This window comes from Amblyraja radiata, chromosome 10 (genome assembly GCF_010909765.2).
Source record: "Amblyraja radiata isolate CabotCenter1 chromosome 10, sAmbRad1.1.pri, whole genome shotgun sequence".
Lineage (NCBI taxonomy): Eukaryota > Metazoa > Chordata > Chondrichthyes > Rajiformes > Rajidae > Amblyraja > Amblyraja radiata.
The window spans coordinates 57321525-57348321 of record NC_045965.1 but is presented as its reverse complement, the minus strand read 5'-3'; the positions used below and the strand labels follow the sequence as shown (position 1 = coordinate 57348321).

Below are 26797 nucleotides of genomic sequence, written 5' to 3'. Positions count from 1 at the left end.
AACTCTGAACTCCATCTCGACAGTTCATCTATTATTCCATTTTAGTTTTATTTGCACTTCTCAATGATGCACTGCAAATGTTGCACCATTCTGCTGTTTTATATCCGTCACTGTATTTAGTGTTACAGTTGACATTACTGTGTATATTGTTTACTCTATGAGCTTTGTGCAAACAGGGAATTTCATTGTTCCCCAATGTATACAATAAACTAATCTGAATTTGAATCAGGGCACTTCATAGCTGCCTCTTTAGTTTTACACCAGGCACCACAGACACTTCCAACACAGCTCTGTTCATTTAGAAATGTGACAGAAAGTGAAGCTAAACTACCAATCTATAAATGCAACTCATGAAAACTGAAGACATTAAAATACAAGTCTAAACGTCATATGAAGATTGAATGATTTGATTAACCTCAATAATTCACTTGCCCTGTCATGACTACCAAAATAAAAGGTAAACTAAATGGGCTACTCTCCTTCGTCTGAGAATCTCACTGCATTTTGTTAAGAATTAGATTACGCAAGAGCAAATGAACAACTCAACTAAGGGCAGAAACCGGATGTAACACATAGTGAAATGCCAGCACAGACTGATTTTACCCTAGTTCCACAATACTTACATTTTTCCAACTTCACCAGATAATTGTTACTGATGAAAGCATACATTCAATCAGGCTAATAGGCCATTCTCACGTTACGAGCTGACACAAGAAGTAACCCGAGTTAAACCTCGAGGTAATAACGTACGATTAACGTACAGCATTCGTGGACGCAACGTAGTGCATCGTGGCGCTAACGGCAGGTTCTCGTGTAACTTGTCTGCTCTTGCAAAAAATCAAACATGTTTCAAATTTTCCACGAGTCAATTTTACTCTTGTGGTTAATATTTGAAACATTTTAACTCGATTTAAGAACGTAGTGGCCCGTGCGTTTACCTTAGTGTATCGTGAGTCTACCGTGGGAACTCTTTAACTCAGCGGGCAGGCAGTAGCAGATTGTCGCTCCCTTCAGTTTCCCAGCGACAGTCACCTGCCACGCGAGAGAGATCGTGCACTGTTGTAGGTCTCCTTTGCACGTCGGTGTTTCTGTCTTTCTCCACTCATTGTTGGCCCCATCTGTCACCACCCCCACCTACACCCCTCTGCTTCCCGGCCATGTGTGTGACCCCTTCTCTCCCCTCTCCAGCTCCCCGCCCATTGCACCGGCGCGGGGGCTTTGCACTGTCATCACGTCGGCGATGCCAGCAGGTCCGTGCCAGTCACCGGAGACGTCAGGACCAATGGGACATCGACCCTCAGGCCCACCAGGCCCACTGCAAGCACGGAGAACCAAGAGACCCACAGCCAACAGCAACTCCAGCCCAGCCCCGCTCCAACTCCAGAGGAACCCGGATTGCGGATGAGGGGGCGCAGCTCGGGCTGTGGGCGAACTGCCACTTGTCGCTGTAGCGTCCCATCGGGGAGCGGGTTCCTGTTGGTCCTGACGTCTCCAGCCACCCCCCTGTACAGGAGCTGAGACTGGGAACTGTACCGCCCTTACAGGTGAGCAGGAGCGTGTGGTTGTTTGCAGTTGCAGAGGGAGGGGGCAAGGGCGGTACAGTTCCCAGTCTCAGCTCCTGTCCAGGGGGGTGGCCGGAGACGTCAGGACCAACGGGACACCGACCCCCAGGCCCACTGCAAGCACGGAGATCCCAGAGACCCACAGCCAGCAGCAACTCCAGCCCAGCCCCGCTCCAACTCCAGAAGAACACGCTCCCCGTAGGGGCAGAAGCTGATGGTGTGCAAGGTACGTCTTGTTCTTGGGGTGGCAGATGAGGGGTGCAGCTCGGGCTGTGGGCGAACTGCCACTTGTCGCCGTAGCGGCCCATCGGGGAGCGGATTCCTCTGGAGTTGGAGGGGGAGGGGGGTATTGTGCTGTTTGATCGCCCCCTGCTATCCCAGGGACAGGGAGACACAGCGGCTTTTGAGACTGGTGGGCAATCACTTCCAAAGTTCTGCCCACACAGTCAGTACACCTCTCCTACACTTGTCTCCCGCACTAAGATCACCCCGCAGAGAATTATCCCAGCCTAACCCAAGAGCCATGTCACCCCAGACAGATTAATGATGCCCCCCCCCTCTCCATCTCAACTCACGCCTGGGCACCAAAGCAACTCAGGAGGCGAACCTTGAGTCCGTCTCACATCAATCGGATGTGCACATCCGTCCACATTCAAAGATTTAATCTCCCGTCTCCACGCAGTGTGTAGACATGGCAGTAAATTCAATTAAAACATATCAAACCTGTGTGTTCAAACCTGTGTGTTTCAAACAAATCATAAGTATAACTGCTCTGGCACTGGATGGTGCGCATTTTCCCTTTGTAGGTCACATCAATAGATGCGGCCGCTCTGAATTATATCTTTAAAACAAAGCCACAGGATGGAGAGGTCTTCTTTAACACTGTTGCTTATTAAAACATAACACTGTTGCTTATTAAAACAAATCTTCAATCAGGATTGGCTCAAGAGTAACTCGGGAGACGAACTGGGAACATCGCAGAAATTACAAGTGAACGGGAAACTGCCGTCTACCCATGGGAACTCGGTTAACCTCTTGATCTTTCACTTGTTATATCGTGCTCAACCACGACCCCTTCACTCGGGTTACCTCTTGCGTCAGCTCGGAACGTGAGAATGGCCTATAACTACTCACAAAAGAGGTCAATGCAAATAACAACAAGGCTTCAAAGACAACCCTAAACCATAGCTATTGCTACAACTTTCCATTACTAGTGCTTGCAGATCCATTCTCAAAGGGATTAACGTATATCTCTCCATTTTTTCCAACAATCTTTTTGGGGTATTCAGTGCTCTCAACTTAATTCTCAAAATGAGTGCAGTAAAGGCACAAGGGACATTTCTTCGCTCGCTGGTTGTAAGGTGTACCCAGTGAAGTACCGAGTCACTTGGATTAGAATGTAGAAATCAATCTGAAGAAGGGTCGACCCAAAAAGTCACCTAGCCATGTTCTCCAGAGATGCTGCCTGACCTACTAAATCCAGCATTTTGTATCTTCACTCGAATCAGAAGCTTCAGTTCTGGCTGTGTAGTTAGCAATACAACAACATTGTAGGCAGAGGCAAAACAAAAAGTAGAAAGAGAGTCTTGGTTTAAATATCAGAAGATAAGACACAAAAAGCTGGAGTAACTTAGCAGGACAGGCAGCATCTCCCGAGAGAAGGAATGGGTGACGTTTCGGGTCAAGACCCTTCTTCTTGGTTTAAACATGTTCACTATCATGACCTAAAACACATTACAGCTGACTGAACACATTTCAAGTGAAGCCACAGCAGCAAATAAGACAACAATTTACCAAGAGCAATGTTTCACAACTATCAGAGATAACAGATAAAAGCATATGAAGAAAGGCCCCGACCCAAAACTTCATCTGTCCATTCCCTCCAGATACTGCCTAACCTGTGTATTCCTCCGGCAATTTGCTTTTTGCTCAAGATCCCTGCACCTGCAGTTTCTTGTGTTATTATGATAATGGTGAAATCTGTTTGAGCTCTCTTGGATTTTAGATACCATAGTGACCAGAGCACTGGGGGGTGGGGTAGAAAAATTAGGAGAGAGTAGGGAGGGGTGGGTGATGTGCAGATGGGGGGGGGGGGTGTAGAGGAGGGCATAGGTGCTGGGTGGTAGGCAGAGTAAAAATAAAGGAGTGCTTGGGAGGGGGAGGTTGCCTGAAATTGTTGATTAATTGCCATTGGGTTGTAGGCCACCCAAGCGAAATGGAGGGCACTGTTCTTCCAGTTTGCATGTGGCCTCACTCTGGCAGTGGTGGAGGCTAAGGACAGACAGAACAGTTTGGGAATGGGAAGGAGATCGGCAGGGGCTAGAAAGCACGGGTTTCAGCCGACTCTGATGAACAAGTGCAAGCACAAAAGCACATGTTTACTTATGCAACGGTCTCTTAGTTACATTTCCTCCTTCTAGATGCAACACTTCATTCCAGATCCCGTGTACAGTTAAACGGCGATATTATACACATGTAAAGAGTGGTCACTTGGGTAAATTAGAAGTGGGTTAATGGTACCTAATGGCCCTGGACAAATGCTAATCAGCTTAATGGAAAAACTAACCTGTCATTAAATAGATTGTTCTACAATAAATTCCAGTTAGAAATTATACAAAACCATAATCTAAATCAATATAGATTGGAATTTGTATTTGATGTCATTTTCCTAAATTACAAATGTTTCTGTTGTATTCCGGTTCTACGATTAAAATTAAGATTCAGTCGGCAGCTGGATTACAAGGAAAGGGCCATCCAGACTTTGCATGTATCCCCGAGAGAGAAAAAAAAAATGAGATCTTGAATCTTCCTCTTACATCCTCTCAGACCTCCCTGACGGTAACTCTGAAATATTCTTGAAAAAGAATCATTCTTGACAATTATTGATGGGTAGAAGTATTTGATGCAACACAAGTAAAATGATGTGTCTCACACAGTTTTCATTAATGCATTGAATTTCAGTAAATCAAAAATGTTTTCAGTATCACTACAAAACATATTTAATGTAAGGGATGCCAATAGCAAGGAAACATTCTGAAGTGGGTGGAAAAAGGTCACTTGGCAATAGGGTTTCTAGAATGTGTTCTCTACGCCCTGGAAACATATCAAATATCATATCCAGCATCTGCAGTTCCCTTTTGAACAAATATAATAAACAATTGATTTTACTTCCTCAAATTTAACCTTTGACTTTTTTTTTTGCCAATCACCTCTCCTAACCTTCATTTAGTTTTTAAATCATGATTGTGTAGCGTCTTGAAACATTTTGCTGTGCTGCACTTGTGGCTGTCCAACGACTTTTACCCAACCCCCATTATCACCCTTCTAAGTACAAAGGGGACGGTGGTTCACAAATACAACAGGCTGCAATGCTGATAAAATACTGTACAGTAAAAATAAAGTGGTTGAGCAGAACTGAGTGATCATGTGCCATCCTTCAAGTTTTGACAAAGGGCTCTGCAGTAGGTAACCCTTGTGGAATAGGATCACAGATCCAAAATTAGACAGGGATTTGATTGTGTTATTAAGATGCAGGTCTAATAAAGTCAAGGAAGAGATCGTTACTCAATCAAAATTATCAGTTGCTTTGCCAAAGCACATGCCCAGATCTTCATTGAGATTTTTTTTTTAAGAAGTAGGGCTTGACAGGGTGAGGTTTTCTTGGCTGACTTGCTTAGAACCAACGATCAGGTTCAAAATTCAAGACAGAGATGAGAATAAATTTCTAACAAAGATGGCTATGGAAGCTTAGTCACAGAGTAGTTCGACACAGACTCTGATGTTTTTATGATATTCACAAATTCAATGTACATGGGCAAGGCGTGGGGAAGTAGCATGGAAATAAAAGACCAGCCATGGTAATATTGAATGGTGAAGATACAAGGATTCAAATGCCACACTTTTAATATTCTTGTGATTGCTATTCCACTGGACTATAGTCAGGTGTGATCAATGGTGACAACACATTATTTTGGACCATTATTAGTTTCCCAATGATAAGGGAGAACATGGCGCACAGAAACCCTGTCAGCAAATGATTCTAACCATACAGTTGGAGAAACTCAGCGGGTGAGGCAGCATCTATGGAGCGAAGGAAATAGGCAACGTTTCGGGTCGAGACCCTTCTTCAGTCTGAAGAAGGGTCTCGACCCGAAACGTCGCCCATTTCCTTCGCTCCATAGATGCTGCCTCACCCGCTGAGTTTCTCCAGCATTTTTGTCTGCCTTCGATTCCCCAGCATCTGCAGTTCCTTCTCAAACAACTAACCGTACACTTAGTATTTCATCATAGCAAAGTTCTATAATCATAATGTGTTGCTCCCTCATCTTCACTTTCAGTCTGAACACGTTGTAAGTCTTTCCATCTAATCATGTACGAAGGTTTTATGTTCATATGAACAGCTCGAGTCAAAAATATGAGAGAAAAATAAAGTGCCAAATGAGCCAAGACATAAATAGATAGAAACGACTGGAGTAACTCAGCGAGTCAGGCAACATGTGTGGAAAAAAAGGATGAGTGACGTTTTGGGTTGGGACCTTTTTTCAGACAAAATGCAGCACTGTCTCACCTCATTCGCCATTATCTGAATCGAAGACGTTACCATTCATAACATCAAGCAGGATGTCATGAATACAAAAAGCGATACTGAGAAACGCTGGAGAACAGCCAATCTTTTTTCAACGCAGATTGCCGCCTCTGTTGTTCGTGATAAAGTGCTTTGACACAAAAGAAAAAGTAGATTGGTATTTGTTGCATGCTGCAGTTCTACGTAAGCAAAATTCTCCATTAAGTGCTGAGTGTTTTTTTTCTGTTTGTACATTTGGAACATATTGTCAACTAACTGGTACTTCCCCAAAACAGATCAGAAAGGAACTGAACAAGTTCCTCAACATAACTAAAATCGTTGTCCAGAGAAGGTAAATGTAATTCTAAATATGCACTTCGATAGTTGTGCTGATCACCTGGAACATATTAGCAATGTTCTGAGAGCCAATAGTGAATCATATGTATTTTATTCACTATATTAGCCCAGAATTATTTTAATTTGCTCTACCCAGAAATTATTGTACCAGCAGAGGGAATAATAATATTCTGAAATCATGCTTAGTCACACTAATATTCCATTAAACTCATTCATCTTACCATTGTGTTTAGTTTAGAGATACAGTATGGAATCCACAGCTACAGTATTGTAAAATGACTTGCTCCCTTGTACCTCAACTCGTGGGAGATTATTACAAGCAGAGGCAGATTTCACTTTAATGCCCCCAGGTGAGTGAACTGTACAATGACAGTATCGGTGACCTCTGCTCAACTTTGATCTCCGGCGCTCCGCGGAATTTGTACGTTGTCCCTGTGACTGCGTGCGTTTTCTCCTAGTGCTAAAATGTCCTCCCCACATTCCAAGGACATCTGGGCTAATTGGCCCTGTATAAATTGTCCCCCGAGTGAAGCCAAATGATAGAATCTGGGGAAAGATGGAGAAGTCGCTGGGAACACGGGGAATAGAATGGGGTTAGCATAAATGGGTGCTTAATGGTCTGCTGGATGGAAGGTGTAGAAAGGAACTGCACATGCTGTGACCCGTAATTGTCACCATTATTTTTCGACAGAGATGCTGCCTAACCCGCTGAGTTAGTCCAGCACTTTGCGTCTACCTGCTGGATGGGAGGGCCTGTTACAAGCCTTATGACTCAATGACATCATCCTTTCTGGAAAACCCTGCAGGATGTTTGAAAATAAATAAATAAAATAGGTGCCTGCATTTCAGTGGCCACAGAATCTACAAACGTAGTGAATTAATTTAGACATCTCAAAACCAAGTAACAGTATGCAACATAGACTCTCAGTTGACCATCTTAAAGAGTTTCATCCTCCTAAAATTTCCCAAAACCCAGGATTTCACTCAACTGGCAGTTAATTTGAAGATTCAGCTAATCTTTCTCTACAGAAAAGACGCGTTTCCTGTTTTCTCTGAACACCGATAACTAAAACTCGGTTTTCTTAAGTGAGAAGTGACAAAAGGGGAACTCTCCAAAGAGATGTTTTGAATTTCACTTTGGTGTTAATTTTTCACAAGGAAATAAATTCAGAAAATCGTGGCAACATCCAGTTATCCTAAAGCAGTTCACTAAATTCAAGAAACTATAATAATTCATGAATCATGATGGATAAACCAAATTAGTTTTAACATTGATTTATTATTGTCACCTGTACCAGGATAGACATCAAATCTTAAACTACACATGTACAATCAAGCTAAACACAAGTACACAGATAGTGCAAAGGAAAAAAATAACAGAGTGCCAAATATAGAGTTACAGCATTATAGTGTTACAGGTACAGAAAAAGTGCAGTGGGAAAGAAAAGGTGCAAGTGCCACAAAGAGAGAGGATGGGAGTTCGGGGCTGCGCCCCAATTTAAAAGAGGACTGTTTGAAGGGAAAGAACAAATGACGGGTGTAAATGGTCCTTCATTATGTCGGCTGCTTTCCTCCAGAGATAGACACGGGAGTTACAAACTTATGAACATTTCTGACAGGATAGAAAATAAACGAGGAAGAGGTCCAAAAAGATCTTCCCACATGTTGAATCATCTGGCAATATTTGAGAAACAGGCCGAGAAAAATCCAGGCAACTATTGCTCAGTGAGGTATAGAAAGCATTGATTTAAAACAAAAAACAGACAAAACATGCAGAAATAAAAAGCAACAAATAAAGAGAGAGAAAAGAAAAATCAAAACCATAATAAAATTTCAACTTTCTGAAAAGTGTAAATTCACCATTACTCACAATCTGGCCCTGGTCTTGTTCCCCCATGACACTCTGAAACAGCTGCCTAGTGCCTTTGGGAGTTTAATTCCGAGTTGGATTGGCTGTGATACATCAGTTCCCCAAATTTCAGATGGTATTAAGTGGGGTTAATGATTATTCAGTGGAAAAGTTGTTTGAGTGGATTTCACCAGCAGAATGCCTAAAAAGAACCAAACGTTATAATGTGGTGACCAAGACAGTCGCAAGGAAGTGTACAATTAAACAAAATATTCAAGGTTTAAATTACACACTCATAAACAACAGATACACATCTTCTTTAGATCATTGATTAGTTCATGAGTTCTAGGAGCAGAATTAGGCCATCCGGCCCCATCAAGTCTATTCAATTATGGTGCAACTATCTTTCCGTCTCAACCCCATTCTCCTGTCTTCGCCCCATAATCCCAAACACACTGACTAATCAATCTACAGTGCCCTCCATAATGTTTGGGACAAAGACCCATCATTTATTTACTTGCCTCTGTACTCCACAATTTGAGATTTGTAATAGAAAAAAAATTACATGTGGTTAAAGTGCACATTGTCATATTTTAATAAAGGCCATTTTTATACATTTTGGTTTCACCCTGTCAAAATTACAGCAGTGTTTATACATAGTCCCCCCCCCCCCCATTTCAGGGCACCATAATTTTTGCAACACAGCAATGTCATGTAAATGAAAGTATGCATGTTTAGCATTTTGTTGCATATTCTTTGCATGCAATGACTGCTTGAAGTCTGCGATTCATGGACATCACCAGTTGCTGGGTGTCTTCTCTGGTGATGCTCTGCCAGGCCTGTATTGTCCCTTTCGGTTTTCTCTTCAGCATATAAAAGGCATGCTCAATTGAGTTCAGATCGGGTGATTGACTTGGCCACTCAAGAATTGGCCATTTTTAGCTTTGAAAACCTCCTTTCTTGCTTTAGCAGTATGTTTGGGATCATTGTCTTGCTGTAGAATGAACCGCCAGCCAATGAGTTTTGAGGCATTTGTTTGAACTTGAGCAGATAGGATGTGTTTATACACTTCAGAATTAATTATGCTACTACCATCAGCAGTTATATCATCAATGAAGGTAAGTGAGCCAGTACCTTCAGCAGCCATACATGCCCAGGCCATAACACCCCCACCACCATGTTTCACAGATGAGGTGGTATGCTTTGGATCTTGGGCAGTTCCTTCTCTCATACTTTGCTCTTGCCATCACTCTGATATGTGAATCTTCGTCTCATCTGTGCACAAGACCTTTTTTCCAGAACTGTGATTGCTCTTTTAAGTACTTCTTGGCAAACTGTAACCTGGCCATCCTATTTTTGCAGCTAACCAGTGGTTTGCATCTTGCAGCTTAGCCCATGTATTTCTGCTCATGAAGTCTTCTGCGGACATTGACAAACCCACACCTGATTCTTGAATAGCGTCTCAAACTGTTTTATTCTTGTTTCTCAGTCTCATAATAGCTTCTTTGACTTTCATTGGCACAACTTTGGTGCTCATGTTGATAAATAGCAATAAATGTTTCCAAAGGTGATGGAAAGACTGGAGGAAAGACTAAGTGCTGAGCGCTCTCTTATACCCGCATTAAGGAGGCAATCTAACACACCTGAACAATTACAAACACCTGTGAAGCCATGTGTCCCAAACATTATGGTGCCCTGAAATGGGGGAGACTATAATTAAACACAGCTGTAATTTCTACGTGGTGAAACCAAAATGTATAAAAATAGCCTTTAATAAAAACTGTCAATGTGCACTTTAACCACATGTGATTTTTTTTCTATTACAAATCTCAAATTGTGGAGTATAGAGGCAAATAAATAAATGATGGGTCATTGTCCCAAACATTATGCAGGACACTATATATTAGCTATCTCACTGCAAGCAATGGAGAAAACTAGGTTTGGTTTAAAAAAAGACAAAGTGCTGGAGCCAGTGGCCCAGGCACCATCTCTGGAGGACATGAATGCGTGACATTTTGTGTCGGGATCCTTCATCAGACTGGTTGTAAAAGGAGGAAGAAAGTTGGAAGAGAGGTGTGGGCAGGAGGAAGCCAGGCAAGTGATCCTTGTGTTTAGACATAGTAACATCAGTTCTAGAGTTCAAGAGAAGGTTTAACTGCATCGCTCCCCACACTGCTGCCTGGGATGAGCTTTGCCACTTAGCTTGTTTTTGTTTCCAATTTCCAACATTCATATTATTTGTTAGAAAACCAGAAAGTGTTGAAAATATTCTGTATATTCTGCAGTCAGGAAAACAGTTTCAGGCTTTTAATCTTTTGCCAGGTCTCTTTTCTGAACATCAGATATTCTGCCTTTTCTCAGATTTCCAGTACGTAATATTTGCATGTTACAAGGAAATATCTCACTGACCTTACATATGGGTTTCCTGTTGCACCAAGCTAATCAGAAGAGACACATGGAACAAATTCTGCATGGGATCCCTTAGTTTGTGCCGACAGGAATACCATTCACTAAGTAGAAACATACCAACTCGCCCTTACTTAAGGCATTCAATAAGATCATGGCTGATCTTGTAACATCAATACAACATTCCTTGCATAAACCTTGATTCTCTGAGCATCAAGGAAATCTTGAATGGAGACAGGCAGCCTCTATATCTCTCTTGATAAGAGATCTCAAAAATTCACTAACCTTTGGCATTCTTAACCAGCTGTTTATATTTAGATTGTGATCCCTGGTTTTAGACATCCTAACCAAGAGAAATCAAACCCATTCAACAAATCTCAATGAGAGCACCTCTAATTGTTTTAAACTCTACAAAGTAAAGATCTAGTCCCCTTAACCCATCCCTCTGCCTAGAAGCAGAGCTGCTGTCTCAATGCCAGAGACCCAGATTCCATCCTGACCTCAGGTGCTGTCTGTGTCAAGTTTGCACTTTCTCCCTGTGACTGCGTGGGTTTCCTGTTGGGTGCTCTGGTTTCCTCCCAGATTCCAAAGACGTGCGGATTTATAAGTTAATTGGCCTCTAAAATCAGCCATAATGTCTCGTTCGTGGATGAGATAGTGGAATAACATAGAACTAGCATGAAAGGGTCATTGATGCATCTAAGCTCTAAACTAATCATCCTCTGCATTTCCACCATCTCCAAGGTGATTTTACAACCATACATATCATCCTCCCCTCACTTTTCAGTTGTCAAAAAAGAAGCACGGGTTCACTTTTCTATCACCACCATCACACCTTCCCACAGGCACCATCCTGTGCAACATCTTTTAACTCCGGCCTTAGCACAGTTCAACACAAAATACTCGTTCCAGTTGAAACAGCAATTTACAAGTACTGATTTGAATATTATGTTTGGTGTCTATGCTTGCAATTAGCTATCATTTTTTCTGTTAGGAAGATGGAACATGTGTTCTTTATTGTGTGTTCTTTATTATTGTACTGCTGCTGACAACCCAAATTTCCACCAACCCTGGTTGTGTGGCAATAAATTATATCTATCTATCTATCTATCTATCTATCTATCTATCTATCTATCTATCTATCCATCTATCTATCTATCTATCTATCCATCTATCCATCTATCTATCTATCTATCTATCTATCTATCAGAGATTGGGTGACTGTGGGATTCAGTGCCACAGACGGCTATGGAAGCCAAGTCAATGGATATTTTTAAGATGGAGATTGACAGAATCTTGATTAGTGAGGATGTCAGGGGCTATGGAGCGAAGGCAGGAGAATGGGGTTGAGAGAGAAAGATGATTTAATGGCAGAGTACACTTGATGGGTCAAATGGCCTTATTCTGCTCCAAGAACTAATGACTGCCTTGCCAAATACTTCCACTTAGTGTGAGAGCACGGTAGTGACTTTCTAGTGATCTGTCACTTTCCTGTAACACTCCCACCTCTGGGGGAGGCATCAGTGGATTGTGTTTACTACTTCCCCAAGGCAGCGTGAAATGTAGATTAAGTATAGATGATCCCATGTGAACCACCGACTCAAGATCAATCTTTTTTTCTTACAGCCCATTGCCACCTTCTTTTGCTCTGCATCTTCATTTATTTTGTCATTTAATCTCTCTTGCATACCAATCTTCAGCCTCTTCCCCCTTTTCTCTGCCTCCAATAGGTACACCGCTGGAATATAATTGACTTGAATTGTAATTATTTTTCTCTCCACAGATTCCCCCTATCAGTCTGAAGAAGGGTTTTGTCCCTAACCGTTGCCTATCTCCTTCGCTCCATAGATGCTGCTGCACCCGCTGAGTTTCTCCAGCATTTTTGTGTACCTTCTGCTTGATCTGTTGTGCATTCCCAGCATTGTGATTCAATTTAGCAAGGCATTGTTTATAATGCTTTTCAGCTTAAACTAATCAATGTAACTAAACAGCAGGTGATTAATCAGCTGCTCAAAATGGGTGTCAACATTGAGCAAGTGTTTCAAGAATTCGATACAAGATCATTTGTCCTATTAATGATCAATAATTCTAGATGAATCTAAAATTAAAGGGAAGAAACTTAGAACTGCAACCGACATCACTACTTACACTTAAAAAAATGTTTGTGCTTCACAGCTGGTTTAGTGAGTCACTTTACCAGGCAACTTGTTCAAAGAATTATCTGCACTGAAGGAGCAATCCTCTCCAATCCCTGGTTTAGTTTAGTTTAGATACAGCGCGGAAACAGGCCCTTCATCCCACCGAGTCCGCACCGCCCAGCGATCCCCGCACATTAACACTATTCTACACATCCTCGGGACAATTTACACTTATACCAAGCCAATTAACTTACAAACCTGTACGCCTATCAGGAACACCAATACTAGCCACAGCAAGAAGATGGAAAAACTGACAGCATTTCCAACAATCCTACCGAAAAGCAGATCTATGGATTTAGAATAGGATTAGAAGTGGAAAATAATATCGGAAAACCAAAAAAAACATGTTTTAACATGATGTCATAATTTCACTTCATATTTCCCATTTTAAGCAGGAAAATATTTGACTTTCTGCATAGCATACAAAAACACAAGAGCTTCCAGTTTACATAACAAATAAAAACATCAACTGTAATGTTCATTGGCTAACCATCTTAAAAAAACACACTTCTGTTTATAAGCTAATAAGCAAATACAATTGCACAGTAAGAAAAACATTACATTATCCAGGCTGAAATATCAGCCATCAGACAGTCTCAATGCTTTCCACTCCACCACTTCAGCTTCCTATGAATCTCCTTGTTCCAAATTAACATTTTCCATCAACAAATTTGTCATTGCAAAAACAATAGTCAACTGCGTGGTGCTGTTAGTTTCCTGAGAACAATAATTAGCAACAATCATTTTAAATCCTACAATTTCTGTAGCATAACTTCACATTGCACTGCATTTTTCAATATGCAGGGAATGGAGGGAACAGATCACGTGCAGGCAGGGGAGATTAGTTTAATTTGGCATCATGTTCGGCATCGATACTGTAGGCCTGTTACTGTGTTGTGCTGTTCTGTTCTAAGTCAACGCCAGTTCACACTGCAGAAGCATAGCATCCCATAGTCTGACGAAGGGTCTCGACCCGAAACGTCACCCATTCCTTCTCTCCAGTGATGCTGCCTGTCCTGCTGAGTTATTATCTGCAATTCTTTCCTACACAGAGTACCATATTTACCTTGCCTGTTGTCACAATGTGATTTTAAGCAATGAATCACTGGTTAGATTCCTGGATTAGTCAAATTAGTATGGCAACAGGGTGCTACAATTGGTCCCAGTATACCTAAATACATGTAAAAGATATTATCCAAGGTTCTAAAGTATTGAGAGCCTGTGAATGGGCTAAGTTATTTGACCCCAGAGCAAATGTAGTAACTTGCAAGTAGCCAATTGGGCATATTGTTGAAGAATCACAAATACCAAATAACTGCCTTACAGAAAATAAACAATACATAAGGCTGTAAAAAATATTAAAATAGGAGAGGCACAAATGCTGGAATAACTTAGCGGGTCAGGCAGTATCTCGGGAGAAAAGAAAGAAAAGGGTTGCGACCCAAAACGTCACCCGTTCCTTCTATCCAGAGATATTGTCTGCTCCGCTGAGTTAATCCAGCATTTTGTGCCTATCTTCTCTGGAGAAAAGGATTGGATGATGTTGTGGATAAGGACCCATCTTCAAACCCAAACCGTTGCCCATCCTTTTCCTCCAGTGATGCTGCCTGACCCGCTGAGTTACTCTCGCACTTCGTGTCCATTTTTGGAAACCACTTCTTTGTTTCTACAACAAACTAGGAATTGTGTTCACACTGCAAATACACCACCCACACCTGATTAAAAAGTCAGACGTGTACAAAACTATCACCTCCAAAACTAACAAAACCACAAAACCAAGGCGAGTATAAAACTGCACACACCACAGAAATCCATTTCATTTATTGTACTGATGTGGTATTCAATGTCACCCAAGTAACAGAACGCTGATTGAGTTTCACTTCACCTTACCAACCACTGACCAATACACTGAAAGATTTTTTTTTAAAGGCCGTTTATTAAATGATTTTAATATATATATCCGATGAAATGCTGCTGAACGAAACTCAAGGAAATGATCAATGATGATGAGTTTTCTTTCATGTTTAGTGGTTTCTTGCAAGCTGGCACAGGGGCAGTGAGAGCTGCTTCGATATCGGGCCTGGCTGCATTACGCAAGGTAGAACAGGGACAGCCCAGCAGCAGAAACATAAACAAACCATCCAACCCTGCCAGAACAACACCAGCCCCGGCCACCAACAGGTTCCCCCGGGTGTCCCGCAGGCAGCAGCCGCCCCCCGGCGGAGCTGCAGTAACTGGGCCTAGACTCGACTCCTGTCCTGTGCCAGTCCGAGTTTTGGAGACCGCTGGCCAGGCCGCCCGAGTGTCGGCGCTGCGGGGTTGGTTGTCGGACTGGAGATGGGACAGGGGACAGGGGACAGGAGCCGAGGGCAGAGGCCGGCCGGCCGGCTCCCTCTCCACCATGGTTAAACGGCCGGTCGGTCAGTCCCCTTACCTTGGAAAGATTAAGCGCCTCCTCTCTCGCCCTCCTGTCAATGATTAACTTTCCATGGGCGCCTCCGAGGTGAACGGCCGCAGAAGCCGGACTGCAGGTCGGGCCGTTCAGCCTTCCCCGCCCCCCCCGTGCTCTCCCCTTTCTTCTCCTTCTCCGCTCCCACTGGGCGGGCGGGCGGCCGGTGGGGGCGGGGCTGAGGGCCGGGGGCGGGGTCTGTGTGGGGAGCGTCACCTGGCCACGACCCTCCCCCTCTCTCCCCTCCCCGGACCCCCCCCTCCCCTCTCCTCTCCCCCGCGCGCGCCCGAGCTGGCAAAGGCAACACCTCGAACTGCAGATGCTGGATGCACCGGCGGCACCAGGAACTGCAGAGCCTGCAGGCAACCTTGTGGCGTCCCGAGTGAAGCAGTGCCGCATAGTATCCGGGGGTGTACTGTCTGTCCTCTGCGAGCCAGCGCTGCGAATGCTGCCATCCCGAGCAGCTGCGGTGCAGGGGGGTTGATTGAGGAGCGGGTTGAACGCCGCTCACGGAGTTTGGCTGTCGATTGAGTGCAGCTGCAGGGAGGGACCGCGCCGGTCCGGAGGTTGGGAGAGAGAGAGAGAGAGAGAGGAGACACTGAGTAGTAATAGTAGGGAAATATTGTATTGGGGTATCGGCCGACGGCCTGTATAGGTCCGGGAAACGGCGCCCTGCTGTTACAAAATGACAGGAGAGAGTGGGTCTAGTGGTATGGAGGCCAGTGGAGGAGAGGATAATGAAGGAAATGTTGAGAAGGAGTGGGAAACCGTGGGAACACGGGGTAGCCCCAGGAAGAGCAGCCGTAAAAGAAGGAAAAGCATTATTGGTGGATCGGAGAGTGAAGACAAGGAACCAGAAAAGGAACCAGAAAAGGAAATTTCGTTAAATGTAGTGGCGAGGTTTGAAGGAGAAGGAGTAAAGAAGATAGAGCCAATGAAGCTAACAAAAATAATCAGAGCCCAGGTTGGGGAAGGTGCTTCAAATGTCAGAAATTTGGGCATATAGCTAAAATGTGCAAGGGGGCGAGGAAATGCGCAAGGTGTAGTGGGGACCATGAATATGGTCAGTGTGGAGAGGGGGTCAGACCAAAGTGCTGTAATTGTGGAGGAGAGCATAGTGTGGCTTACTGGGGCTGTGAGGCGATGAAACGTGAAGCTGAAGTACAAAACATAAGAGTGAAGGAAAAGGTCTCCTATGCAGAGGCAGCAAAAAAGGCTGACCCTACAAAACAGATGAATGAAAGAAGGATCAGGAGGGAGCAAGATATGGGCATAATGGAAACAATAAAAGAAAAAGAAAAGAGTATATGGAAAGAAAAGAAAAACCTGGTTATATTTATAGCAGGAGTAATAAATGCGACAGCAGAAGTAAAATCCAAAACAGAAAGGATCTAAATCATTGTAAAGGCTGCAGTCCACCACTTGGGCATGGCAGGATTGAAGTGGGAGGAAATACATGATGGTCTCAGTATCCAGGCGAGCCAAGAGTCAACATGTGTGGGTTAATAATATTAATGTTAATCCTACAATGGAATGCAAGAAGCTTGTTAGCCAATGGGCAAGATTTTAAGCAATTCATAGACAGTAGGAAGGAAAAACCAGATGTCGTATGTATCCAGGAAACCTGGTTGAAACCAAGTTTAGATTTTGTTCTATATGATTATGTTGCAGTGAGATGTGATAGGGGAAATGGGGGAGGAGGGGGTTGTGCCACTTTCATTAAAAAAAGGGATACCATACAAGGTATTAGGAATTGGGCAGGAACAGCAATATGTGGTAATAGAAGTGTGGTCTGAGAGGAGGAAAATAGAGGTAATAAATTACTATAATCCATGTAAGCGATTAGAGGTCAATAAGTTACAGGAAGTAGAAGGCCAGAGCAAATCTAATGTTATTTGGTGTGGGGACTTTAACGCACATAATACATTATGGGGCAGTGGAAAGTCAGATAATAATGGACAGGTAATTGAGGAATTATTAAATGATGGTAATCTAGTATGTCTAAATGATGGAAAGAAGACCAGGGTAGATGTTAGGACAGGGAAGGAGTCTGTGTTGGACCTTACACTTGTTTCTAATAGGATTGCTGCTAAATGTAACTGGGAAGTATATGAAAAGGGTACCATAGGAAGTGATCATCATCCTGTGCTATGCAAAATAAATATTACTTTAACTATGAGTAAAGAAAACAGAAGTGGACGATGGGTGTTTGGAAAGGCTAATTGGGAGAAATTTAAGGAGGAAAGTGATAGATATGTAAAACCGATACAAGAAGAGACAGATATAGAAAACTTTGAGAATAAATTGTCAGAAGGTATCAAAAGAGCAGCATTAGTTTCCATACCTAAAAGTAAAGGAAGATCAAAAAGGAAAGCTGTGCCATGGTGGGACAATAAATGTAAAGAGGCAGTGGTGAATAGAAACAGAGCATTCAGATTATTAAAAAGAACTCATAACTACCAACACATGATTAATTACAAACAGGCTCAGGCAATTGTAAGGAGGACTATAAGACAAACAAAAAGAGCATATTGGAGGAAGTATTGTGATTCAATTGGAAACACAACACAGGTAGGGGAGATATGGGGGATGATTAAAAAAATGGAAGGTGATAAAAGGGAGTGGAGTTATCCTATCCTAACAAATGGAGATCAAACTGTAGTCTCAAATAAAGACAAAGCAGAACTAATGGTTAACACTTTTAGTAGGGTTCACAGCTCCCACAACTTATCAGATGAAGGAAGAAGAGGTAGGGAAAGAACAAGAGAGGAAAATGTTGAGGCCTTACAAAGGAAAGGTACCACAGAGGACAAGTACAATATTCCATTTACTTTGGGGGAGCTAAAGAGAGCTCTGGCCAAGTGTAAGAACTCAGCCCCAGGGAAGGATGATATTTGCTACATAATGATAAAGCATCTAAGTGAGGAGGGACTCCAAAAGATACTTGCACTATATAACAAGGTGTGGGAAGAAGGGCGAATACCGGAGAGGTGGAAGGAAGCAATCATTGTGCCTATTAGGAAACCAGGGAAAGATGCAAGTAATCCAGTAAATTATAAACCTATAGCTTTAACAGCACACATGTGTAAACTGATGGAAAGAATGGTAAATGAAAGATTAATGCATCTAATGGAAGAAAACGGTATAGTGGCTAATTATCAGAGTGGCTTTAGAAAAGGGAGATGTACTAATGATCCAGTTCTGTGCTTGGAAGATGATATAAGGAAAGCACAAGTTAAAAAATAATCTGTAGTTACTGTATTTTTTGATGTAGAGAAGGCTTATGATATGTTGTGGAGAGAAGGTCTTCTAATAAAGCTGCATTTAATGGGAGTAGGAGGAAATATTTTTAACTTGGATACTGGATTTTCTTAACGGTAGAAGTATCCAAGTTAAAATAGGGTCAGACATCTCTAGTAAATGTGTAGTCGAGAATGGAACTCCCCAAGGAAGTGCGATAAGCCCGATCCTATTCTCAATCATGATCAATGATATATTTGCAAACATTCAACCAGAGATGGGGCGATCGCTCTTTGCAGATGATGGCAGCCTATGGAGAAAGGGGAAGAATATAGATTTTATCGTGGGAAAAATGCAGCAAGGGATAGCCCAGGTGGAAGAGTGGGGAGTGAAATGGGGTTTTACATTCCCTATAGAGAAGACAAAGACAATGGTTTTCACAAGGAAGGAAATTAAAGAGGATGTCCAGTTAAAACTATACGGCAACAATTTGGAAAGAGTAAAAGATTTCCGTTTCCTGGGAGTCCATTTTGACTCCAGATTAACATGGAGGGTCCACATTACAAAAATAATTGGAAAATGCAAAAAAGCCATCAATGTAATGAGATGCTTAGCAGGTTTAGAGTGGGGAGCAGATATATTATCTCTTAAACATATCTATGTATCACTGATCAGATCCAGACTAGAGTATGGCAGTATAGCTTATGGATCAGCATCTAAGTCAGTGTTGTCCGAGTTGGACAAAGTCCAAGCGGAAGCTCTAAGAATCTGTATAGGAGGTGTGCGGACGTGACCTGTATGTGCACTACAGGTGGAAACTGGGGAGATGCCGTTGAGACTGCGCCGCAGACAACTAATGGCTAATTACTGGCTAAGCCTTAAGGGTCATGGAGAGAACCACCCAACAAAACAGGTAGTACAGGAGTGCTGGGAGAGAGGGGTGGCTCAGTCTGGAAGCTTCGGCTGGGTTGGAGGAGGTGTGGCAAGGGACATGGAAGTAGAGGACAAAGAGTTCTGCCCTGCAGTATTGTGGCCATCTGTCCCAATATGGTTACTGAACATCCCAAAAGTTGATCTGGAGATATGGGAGGCAAAAAGGAGGGGAAAAAATTCGGACTTAAAAACAGAATACCATAACCATATATATAATAGATACAGGGAACACCTCTTAATTTTCACAGATGGATCAAAGGACCCAGTAGCTGAAACAACAGGGGCAGCTGTGGTAGTGCAAGGGATGAATGTTGAGATTTGCAAAAGAACAAATAACTATTTGGCAGTGTATACAGTGGAACTGTACGCTATTTTGATGGCAGTTCGGTGGATAGAACAGGTGCAACAATGCAAAGTATTAATATGTAGCGACTCATTGTCTGCAATCCAGAGTATTGGGTCTGGTGCATCCCATAGGCGGCCTGACCTAGTGTATGAAATTCTACTACTATTAAGCCAAGTAACAAGGAAGGGCAGTGACGTGACTTTGTTGTGGGTCCCAGCACACATTGGTGTGCTAGGAAATGAAAAAGTAGATAAATTAGCATAAGAGGCCGTTAAAAAAGAGAACACAGAGGTAAACTTACAATTATTCAAATCTGAAGGAAAACACATTGTGTGGAAGAAAATAAATCAGGAATGGCAACAATACTGGGAACAGGAGACAAAGGGGAGACACCTCTATTCGCTACAAAATAGAGTGGGCATTACAGCAAGAAGAGGGGGGAACAGGAGAGAACAGGTAGTATTAGCAAGATTGAGGATAGGACACACTCACCTGAACAGCACATTAAAAATGTTGGGAAAACACCCTACTGGGCTGTGTGAGGAATGCCATCAGCCGGAAACAGTTCAGCTTGCTCTAGTTGCATGTAGAAGATATGAAACAGAAAGAAGAGTTTTGATCAGTGAAATGAAGAAAATTGGAATGACAGATATATCAGAAAAGAACATTCTAGAGTATGGAGGGGAAGGAAAAGGAGTAAAGGTGTTGTTTAATTTCTTGAGGGCCTCTGGCCTTATAAAAAGGATATAATGTAAAGACATGAGGACTGTGGAGTGAAGCCAGAAGGTGGCAGCAATGCAACATTGTGGATGCCGGCTGCCGTAAAACTCCAAAGAATAAGAAGAAGAAGCTGCGGTGCAGTGTGGACTAAACAGATGGCAATGCATCAAGTGCAGAATCGACTGCAATCCTGACAGAATATACTGCAATCCTAAATAGGTGCGGTGCAGTCAGGACTAAACAGATGGCAATGCTTCAAGTGCAGAACATACTCCAATCCTGAGCAGGTGCGTTTCAGTAAGGGGACAAAATAATCGACAGTCCCGATTCAATGCATCAAATGTAGAACATAACGCAGTCCTGAACAGGCGTGACAATGCATTAAGTGCAGAACATACTGCAATCTTGAACAAGTGCGGTGGAGTAAGGGGGCAAAACAATCGTGAGAGAAATAATTGTGATTCTGAAAAAAAGTCCTGACCTGAAATGTCATCTATCCCTATTCTCCATAGATGATAGGTACACAAAAATGCTGGAGAAACTCAGCGGGTGCAGCAGCATCTATGGAGCGAAGGAAATAGGCAACGTTTCGGGCCGAAACGGTGCCTATTTCCTTCGCTCCGTAGATGCTGCTGCACCCGCTGAGTTTCTCCAGCATTTTTGTGTACCTTCGATTTTCCAGCATCTGCAGTTCCTTCTTAAACTCTCCATAGATGATGCCTGACACCCGAGTTACTCCAGCACTTTGTGTCCTTTTTTTGTAAACTACCATCTGTGGTTCCTTGTTTTTATAATAATCGTCAGTCCTGACTCAATGCATCAAATGCAATCCTGAATGAATAAATAGGTTTATTCGTACAGTAACTCAGCCCTGAAGTAAGGACTAAACAGATGGCAATGTATCAAGTGCAGAATAAACTGCAATCTTAAACAAAAGCAACACAATAAATTTACGAGTCATCCTTAAATCCAGGAGAGGTGCCGGAAGACTGGAGGGTGGCAAATGTTGTGCCTCTATTCAAGAAGGGCTGCAGGGAAAATCCTGGGAACTATAGACCAGTGAGCTTAACATCTGTACTTACTAGAGTGTATTCTGAGGGATAGGTTATACAGGCATTTGGATGGGAAAGGGCTGATTAGGGATAGTCAGCATGGTTTTGTATGTGAGAGGTCGTGTCTCACAAATCTGATTGAGTTTTTTCAAGACGTGACCAAAAAGGTCGATGAGGGAAGAGCTGTAGATGTTGATTACATGGATTTCAGTAAGGCATTCGACAAGGGCTGCTCTGGAAGCTTAGATTGCAAGGGATCCAAGGAGCGATAGCTGGATAGCAAATTGGCTTCATGGATGGAAGCAGAAGGTGATGGTGGAAGGTTACTTCTCGGACAGGAGGCCTGTGATGAGTGGTGTGCCTCAAGGTTCGGTGCTGAGCCCGATGCAGTTTGTCATCTACATCAATGATTTGTATGAGAACATACAGGGCAAGATTAGCAAATTTGCAGATGATACAAAAGTGGGTGGTTTTGCAGATAGTGAGGATGGTTGTAAGGATGGATGGTTCAACAGGATCTTGATCGATTGGCCAGATGGGCTGAGGAATGGCTGATGGAATTAATGCAGAGAAATGTGAGGTGTTGCATTTGGGATGTCTAACAAGGGCAGGACCTAAACAGTGAACGGTTGGCCTCTGGGGAGTGTTGTAGAGCAGAGGGATCTAGGAGTGCAGGTGCATGGTTCCTTGAAGGTTGCATTGCAGGTAGATAAGGTGCACCCTTCAGTCAGAGTATTGAGTATAGAAGTTGGGAGGTTATGTTGCAGTTATATAAAAGTTGGTGAAACCCGCATTTGGAGTATTGTGTTCAGTTCTGGGCACCATGTTGTAGGAAAGATATTGTCAAGCTTGAAAGGGTTCAGAGAAGATTTATGAGGATGTTGCCAGGACTAGAGAGCGTGAGCTATAGGGAGAGGTTGAGTAGGCTGGGTCTATCCTTGGTGTGCAGGAGGATGAGGGGTGATCTTATAGAGGTGTATAAATTCATGAGAGGAATAAATCGGGTAGATTCACAGAATCTCTTGCCCAGAGTAGCAGAATCGAGGACCAGAAGACATAGGTTCTAGGTGAAGGGGAAAAGATTTTCTAGGAATCCGAGGGGTAACCTTTTCACACAAAGGGTGGTGAGCGTATGGAACAAGCTGCCAGAGGAGATAGTCGAGGCTGGGACTATCCCAACGTTTAAGAAACAGTTAGACAGGTACATGGATAGGACACATTTTGGAGGGATATGGACCAAGCGCAGGCAGATGGGATGTTGGCCAGTCTAGGTAAGATGGGCCGAAGGGCCTGTTTCTACACTGTATCACTCTGTAACTATGAATAAGGATAAAACAGACACCATTGCATCGTGCAGGACATACAGTAGCCCTCAGTCAGGCAGTGCGATAAGAGCAGCACACACTGAGGACTGGGGACAGAGCAATGCAGTAAAGTGCAGAACACATTGCAATCCTGATCAAGGCGTAATGCGGCACATACCAAGCGAATGCCGTCTGGTTACAAGGAAACGATACAGAGGCAGAACCAACTCAATCCTGATCTGGGGCAATGCCACTAGCAACAGAACAAGTCTGAACCGCTGCAGCCAAAAGGGTCCAAATGTAACAGAAAGGAAGCAGGAGTAACCCTGCTATAACCCTTCTTTTCAATTCAGTGATATTATAACTGATATTTTTTACCTCGGGGCCATTTTCCTGCAGTAATCCATAATCAGTTGATTCCTTTAATTAATATATTGTATTGATCTCTATCTTGAATATACTCAGCTACAGAACCATCACAGCCTTCTTGGTTACCAACGATTCACAAAAATATTCTTATCTCTGCCCAAAATGGCCAGTTCCACATTTTGATACATAGACCACTGTTTTGAGACACTACAATCCCGGGAAGTAGCATTGCTGCATTTACCGTGAAATTCCAGAACAAATTTGTACATTTCAATGAGTTCACCTCCCTCTCCAACCTCAGAGTGCAAGCGCTAAATCACTTCTTAGAATACAACTCCAATCCCTCCCCATGATGTCATCCCCAAGAGATCAGAAATCTGCTATTTTTTAATATATTCAGTGATTCTGTCTTGACCCGTCTGGTGCAGAGAATTCCAAAGATTTATAACCACCCGAGAGAAGAAATTCCATCCATAATGTCAAACCCTCTCAGAATATTCTACACAAGATCACCCCTTGTTCTTCTAAACTCCAATGTCCAACCTGTTCATTGTTACAAGTCAGTCCTTGCATCCCTGGAATTAATAGACAATAAACAATAGGTGCAGGAGCAGGCCATTTGGCCCTTCGAGCCAGCACCGCCATTCAATGTGATCATGGCTGATCATCCCCAATCAGTACCCCGTCCCTACCATCTCCCCATATTTCCTGACTCTGCTATTTTTAAGAGCCCTATCTAGCTCTCTCTTGTGAATCTCCACAGAATAGTTTCCGATACTCGACTTTAGAGAGATACAGCGTGGAAACAAGCCCTTTGGCCAATTGTGCCCACGCCGACCAGCAATCACCCCGTACACTAGCACTCTCAGGCACACTAGGGACAATTTACAGAAGTCAATTATCCTACAAACCTGTGTGTTTTTGGAGATTGGGAGGAAATCGGAGCATCCGGCGAAAACCTATGCCACAGTGCAAAGGAGCAGTCCCTGCAGGAGAGAGCGACAGCACTGAACATTACTGTGTCGGTGCTGACTCAGATACTTGTGACTCCACAGAAACCAGGATTGCTATATCAGAGACTTGTCCACAAGAAGACTGAAACCCATTGACTTGAATTGCGAAGAGAAAAGCCCAGCAAGTAAGGAAGATCAACATGGTGAAATGTAGACCTTTCTCAAGGATTCTATTTCACAGGGAGAATGTACAAACTCTGTATCGACAGCACCCATAGTCAAGATTGATCCCGGGTCTCTGGCACTGTAAGGCAGCAATTCTACCGCTGTGCCACTGTGCTGCCCAAGTGTATCCCTCTTTAAATAAGGAAATGAAAATTGTTATCAGTGCACGAGATGTGGTACCACCAAAACCCATACAGTTGGAGTAATCTTCACTACTTTCATATTCCATTCCCTTTGTAAAACTCTGTCTCCATTTGCATCACTCCCCATCCCCCTACTCGTAACAAGGACAGAGTCCCGCTTGTCCTCACTTTCTACCCTATCGGCCATCACATACAATATATAATCATCCAACATTTTCGTCACCTGCAACGGGATCCCAACACTGGCCACGTCTTCCCATCTCCTCCCCTTTTTGCTTTCCGTAGAGACCATTCCCTCCGTAACTCACTGGTCAATTTGTCCCTTCCCACCCAAATCAACACCTCCCCGGGTACTTTCCCTTGCAAACGCAGGAAATGTCGCTTTACCTCCCCCCTCAACTCAATCCAAGGACCTAAGCAGTCTTTCCAGGTGAGGCAGAGGTTCACCTGCACTTCCTCCAACCTCATCTACTGCATCCGCTGTTCCAGGTGTCAACTTCTCTACATTGGCAAGACCAAGCGCAGGCTTGGCGATCGCTTCGCCCAACACCTCCATTCAGTTCACACAAACCAAACTAATCTCCCATTCCGAATCCGACCTTTCTGTCCTGGGCCTCCTCCATTGCCAGAGTGGGACCCAGTGCAAATTGGAGGAACAGTGCCTCATATTTCGCTTGGGTAGTTTACATTGACTTCTCCAATTTCAGATAGTCCTTGCTTTCTCACTCCTTCCCCTCCCCTATCTCCTCACCCAAAATTACTGTCTCCACCTCTTCCATTCTTTTTCCTGCCCCCCCCCAACGACATGTCTGAAGGATCTCGACCCGAAACGCCGCCTATTTCTTCTTTCCAAAGATGCTGCCTCACCCACTGAGTTTTTCCAGCATTTTTGTCTACCTTCCGTACTTGCATGCTCACTTTCTATGTTTCACGAACAATACCCAGAGCTATATAAGCATCTCAAGTAATTTACAGTTGTACATGGACTTTAAAAGTGCCATTGAAGGCTCACCTTTACGCCTGTGACAATTCGATTCTAATCTACTGCAGACCCAGATGCAAAATGAAAAAACTGGAATAAAATAGATCATTAATAAAGATACAACAAAGTGACTCCGCTGTGTCAACTATTTTGGTCCGAAGGAGAGACCAGACTGTTTCCTTTGACAACAAATTCATCCTGGGCAGGGAAGTCAATAGTAAGGAGGAGATAGACACAAAAAAACTGGAGTAACTCAGGGGGTCAGACAGCTCCTCTGGAGAAAGGGGAATAAGTGACGTTTTGGGTGAAGACCCTTCTTCAGACTGAGTCAAGGGAAAGGGAAACAAGAGATATAGACGGTATAGAGAGACACATAAATACTGCAGATGCTGAAATCTTGAATTAAAAACAAACGCTGGAAGAACTTAAAGGGTCAAGTCACATCTGTGGAGGGAAATGGATAGACAATATTTCAGGTTGCAAATCTTCTTCAGGGTAAGAGGAGGGAGAGAGGGGAAGGTAGAAGCAGATGGGAGGGAGGAAGGAAGGGGAAGGAGGGAGGGGGAGGATGCAAGGGGGAAGGTGGGTTGGGGAGAGAGAAGGGGGAAAGGGGAGATCAGTGAAGGGGTTGGGGAAAGGGGAATGAAGAGTGGTGAGGGGAAATCGGTTTGTTACCTAAAATTGTAGAATTCAATGTTCATTCCATTGTGTTGTAAGCTACCCGTTAATTTCTCCCATTTTGTGGAATTTACCCAAATCCCCTCCATATGACATAAGGAATAGTCGTGTGCCAGGGATTATGGGGAGAAGGCATGAGAATGGGGTTAGGAGGGAGAGATAGATCAGCCATTATTGAATGGCGGAGTAGACTTGAAGGCCCGAATGGCCTAATTCTGTTCCTGTCACTTATGACCTTATGAAGCGATTCTTCAGGTTGAGAGTGCTGGTGGGGGTGGGAGATTGCAACCTTCACGTGGTCCGCCCTGTTTCAACGAATGCAATCAACCTGGCGTGAACAATCAAATAGACCAAGTTGTCCTACAAACTTTAGGCTGTGCACGCCATACGCAAGAAGAAGAGTGTTGGTGCAGGAGGAGGCGCTGCCGCCAGGGGGCGGTGCAGTGGGAGCCCACGCAGCCGCGATT

At 43.4% G+C, this 26797-nt stretch overlaps 1 protein-coding gene across 8 annotated transcripts in view; it reads right to left on the bottom strand.

Annotated features, from left to right (window-relative positions):
• The window catches only part of evi5 (ecotropic viral integration site 5), a 178679-nt gene extending 163139 nt beyond the window's left edge, over window positions 1-15540 (bottom strand). For 6 of the 8 annotated variants that reach the window (XM_033028950.1, XM_033028943.1, XM_033028947.1 and 3 more), the window contains exons 1-3: window positions 15371-15531; window positions 8354-8534; window positions 6130-6277 (exon numbers count right to left, since the gene is read on the bottom strand). In XM_033028950.1, coding sequence (XP_032884841.1) covers window positions 6130-6165 — 36 coding nt within the window. In that variant the 5' untranslated portion in view covers window positions 6166-6277; window positions 8354-8534; window positions 15371-15531. Of the gene's footprint in view, window positions 1-6129; window positions 6278-8353; window positions 8535-15370 lie in introns of all 8 variants that reach the window. The other 2 variants (XM_033028944.1, XM_033028952.1) reach the window with 2 other exon arrangements.
• Window positions 15541-26797: the final 11257 nt, after the last annotated feature.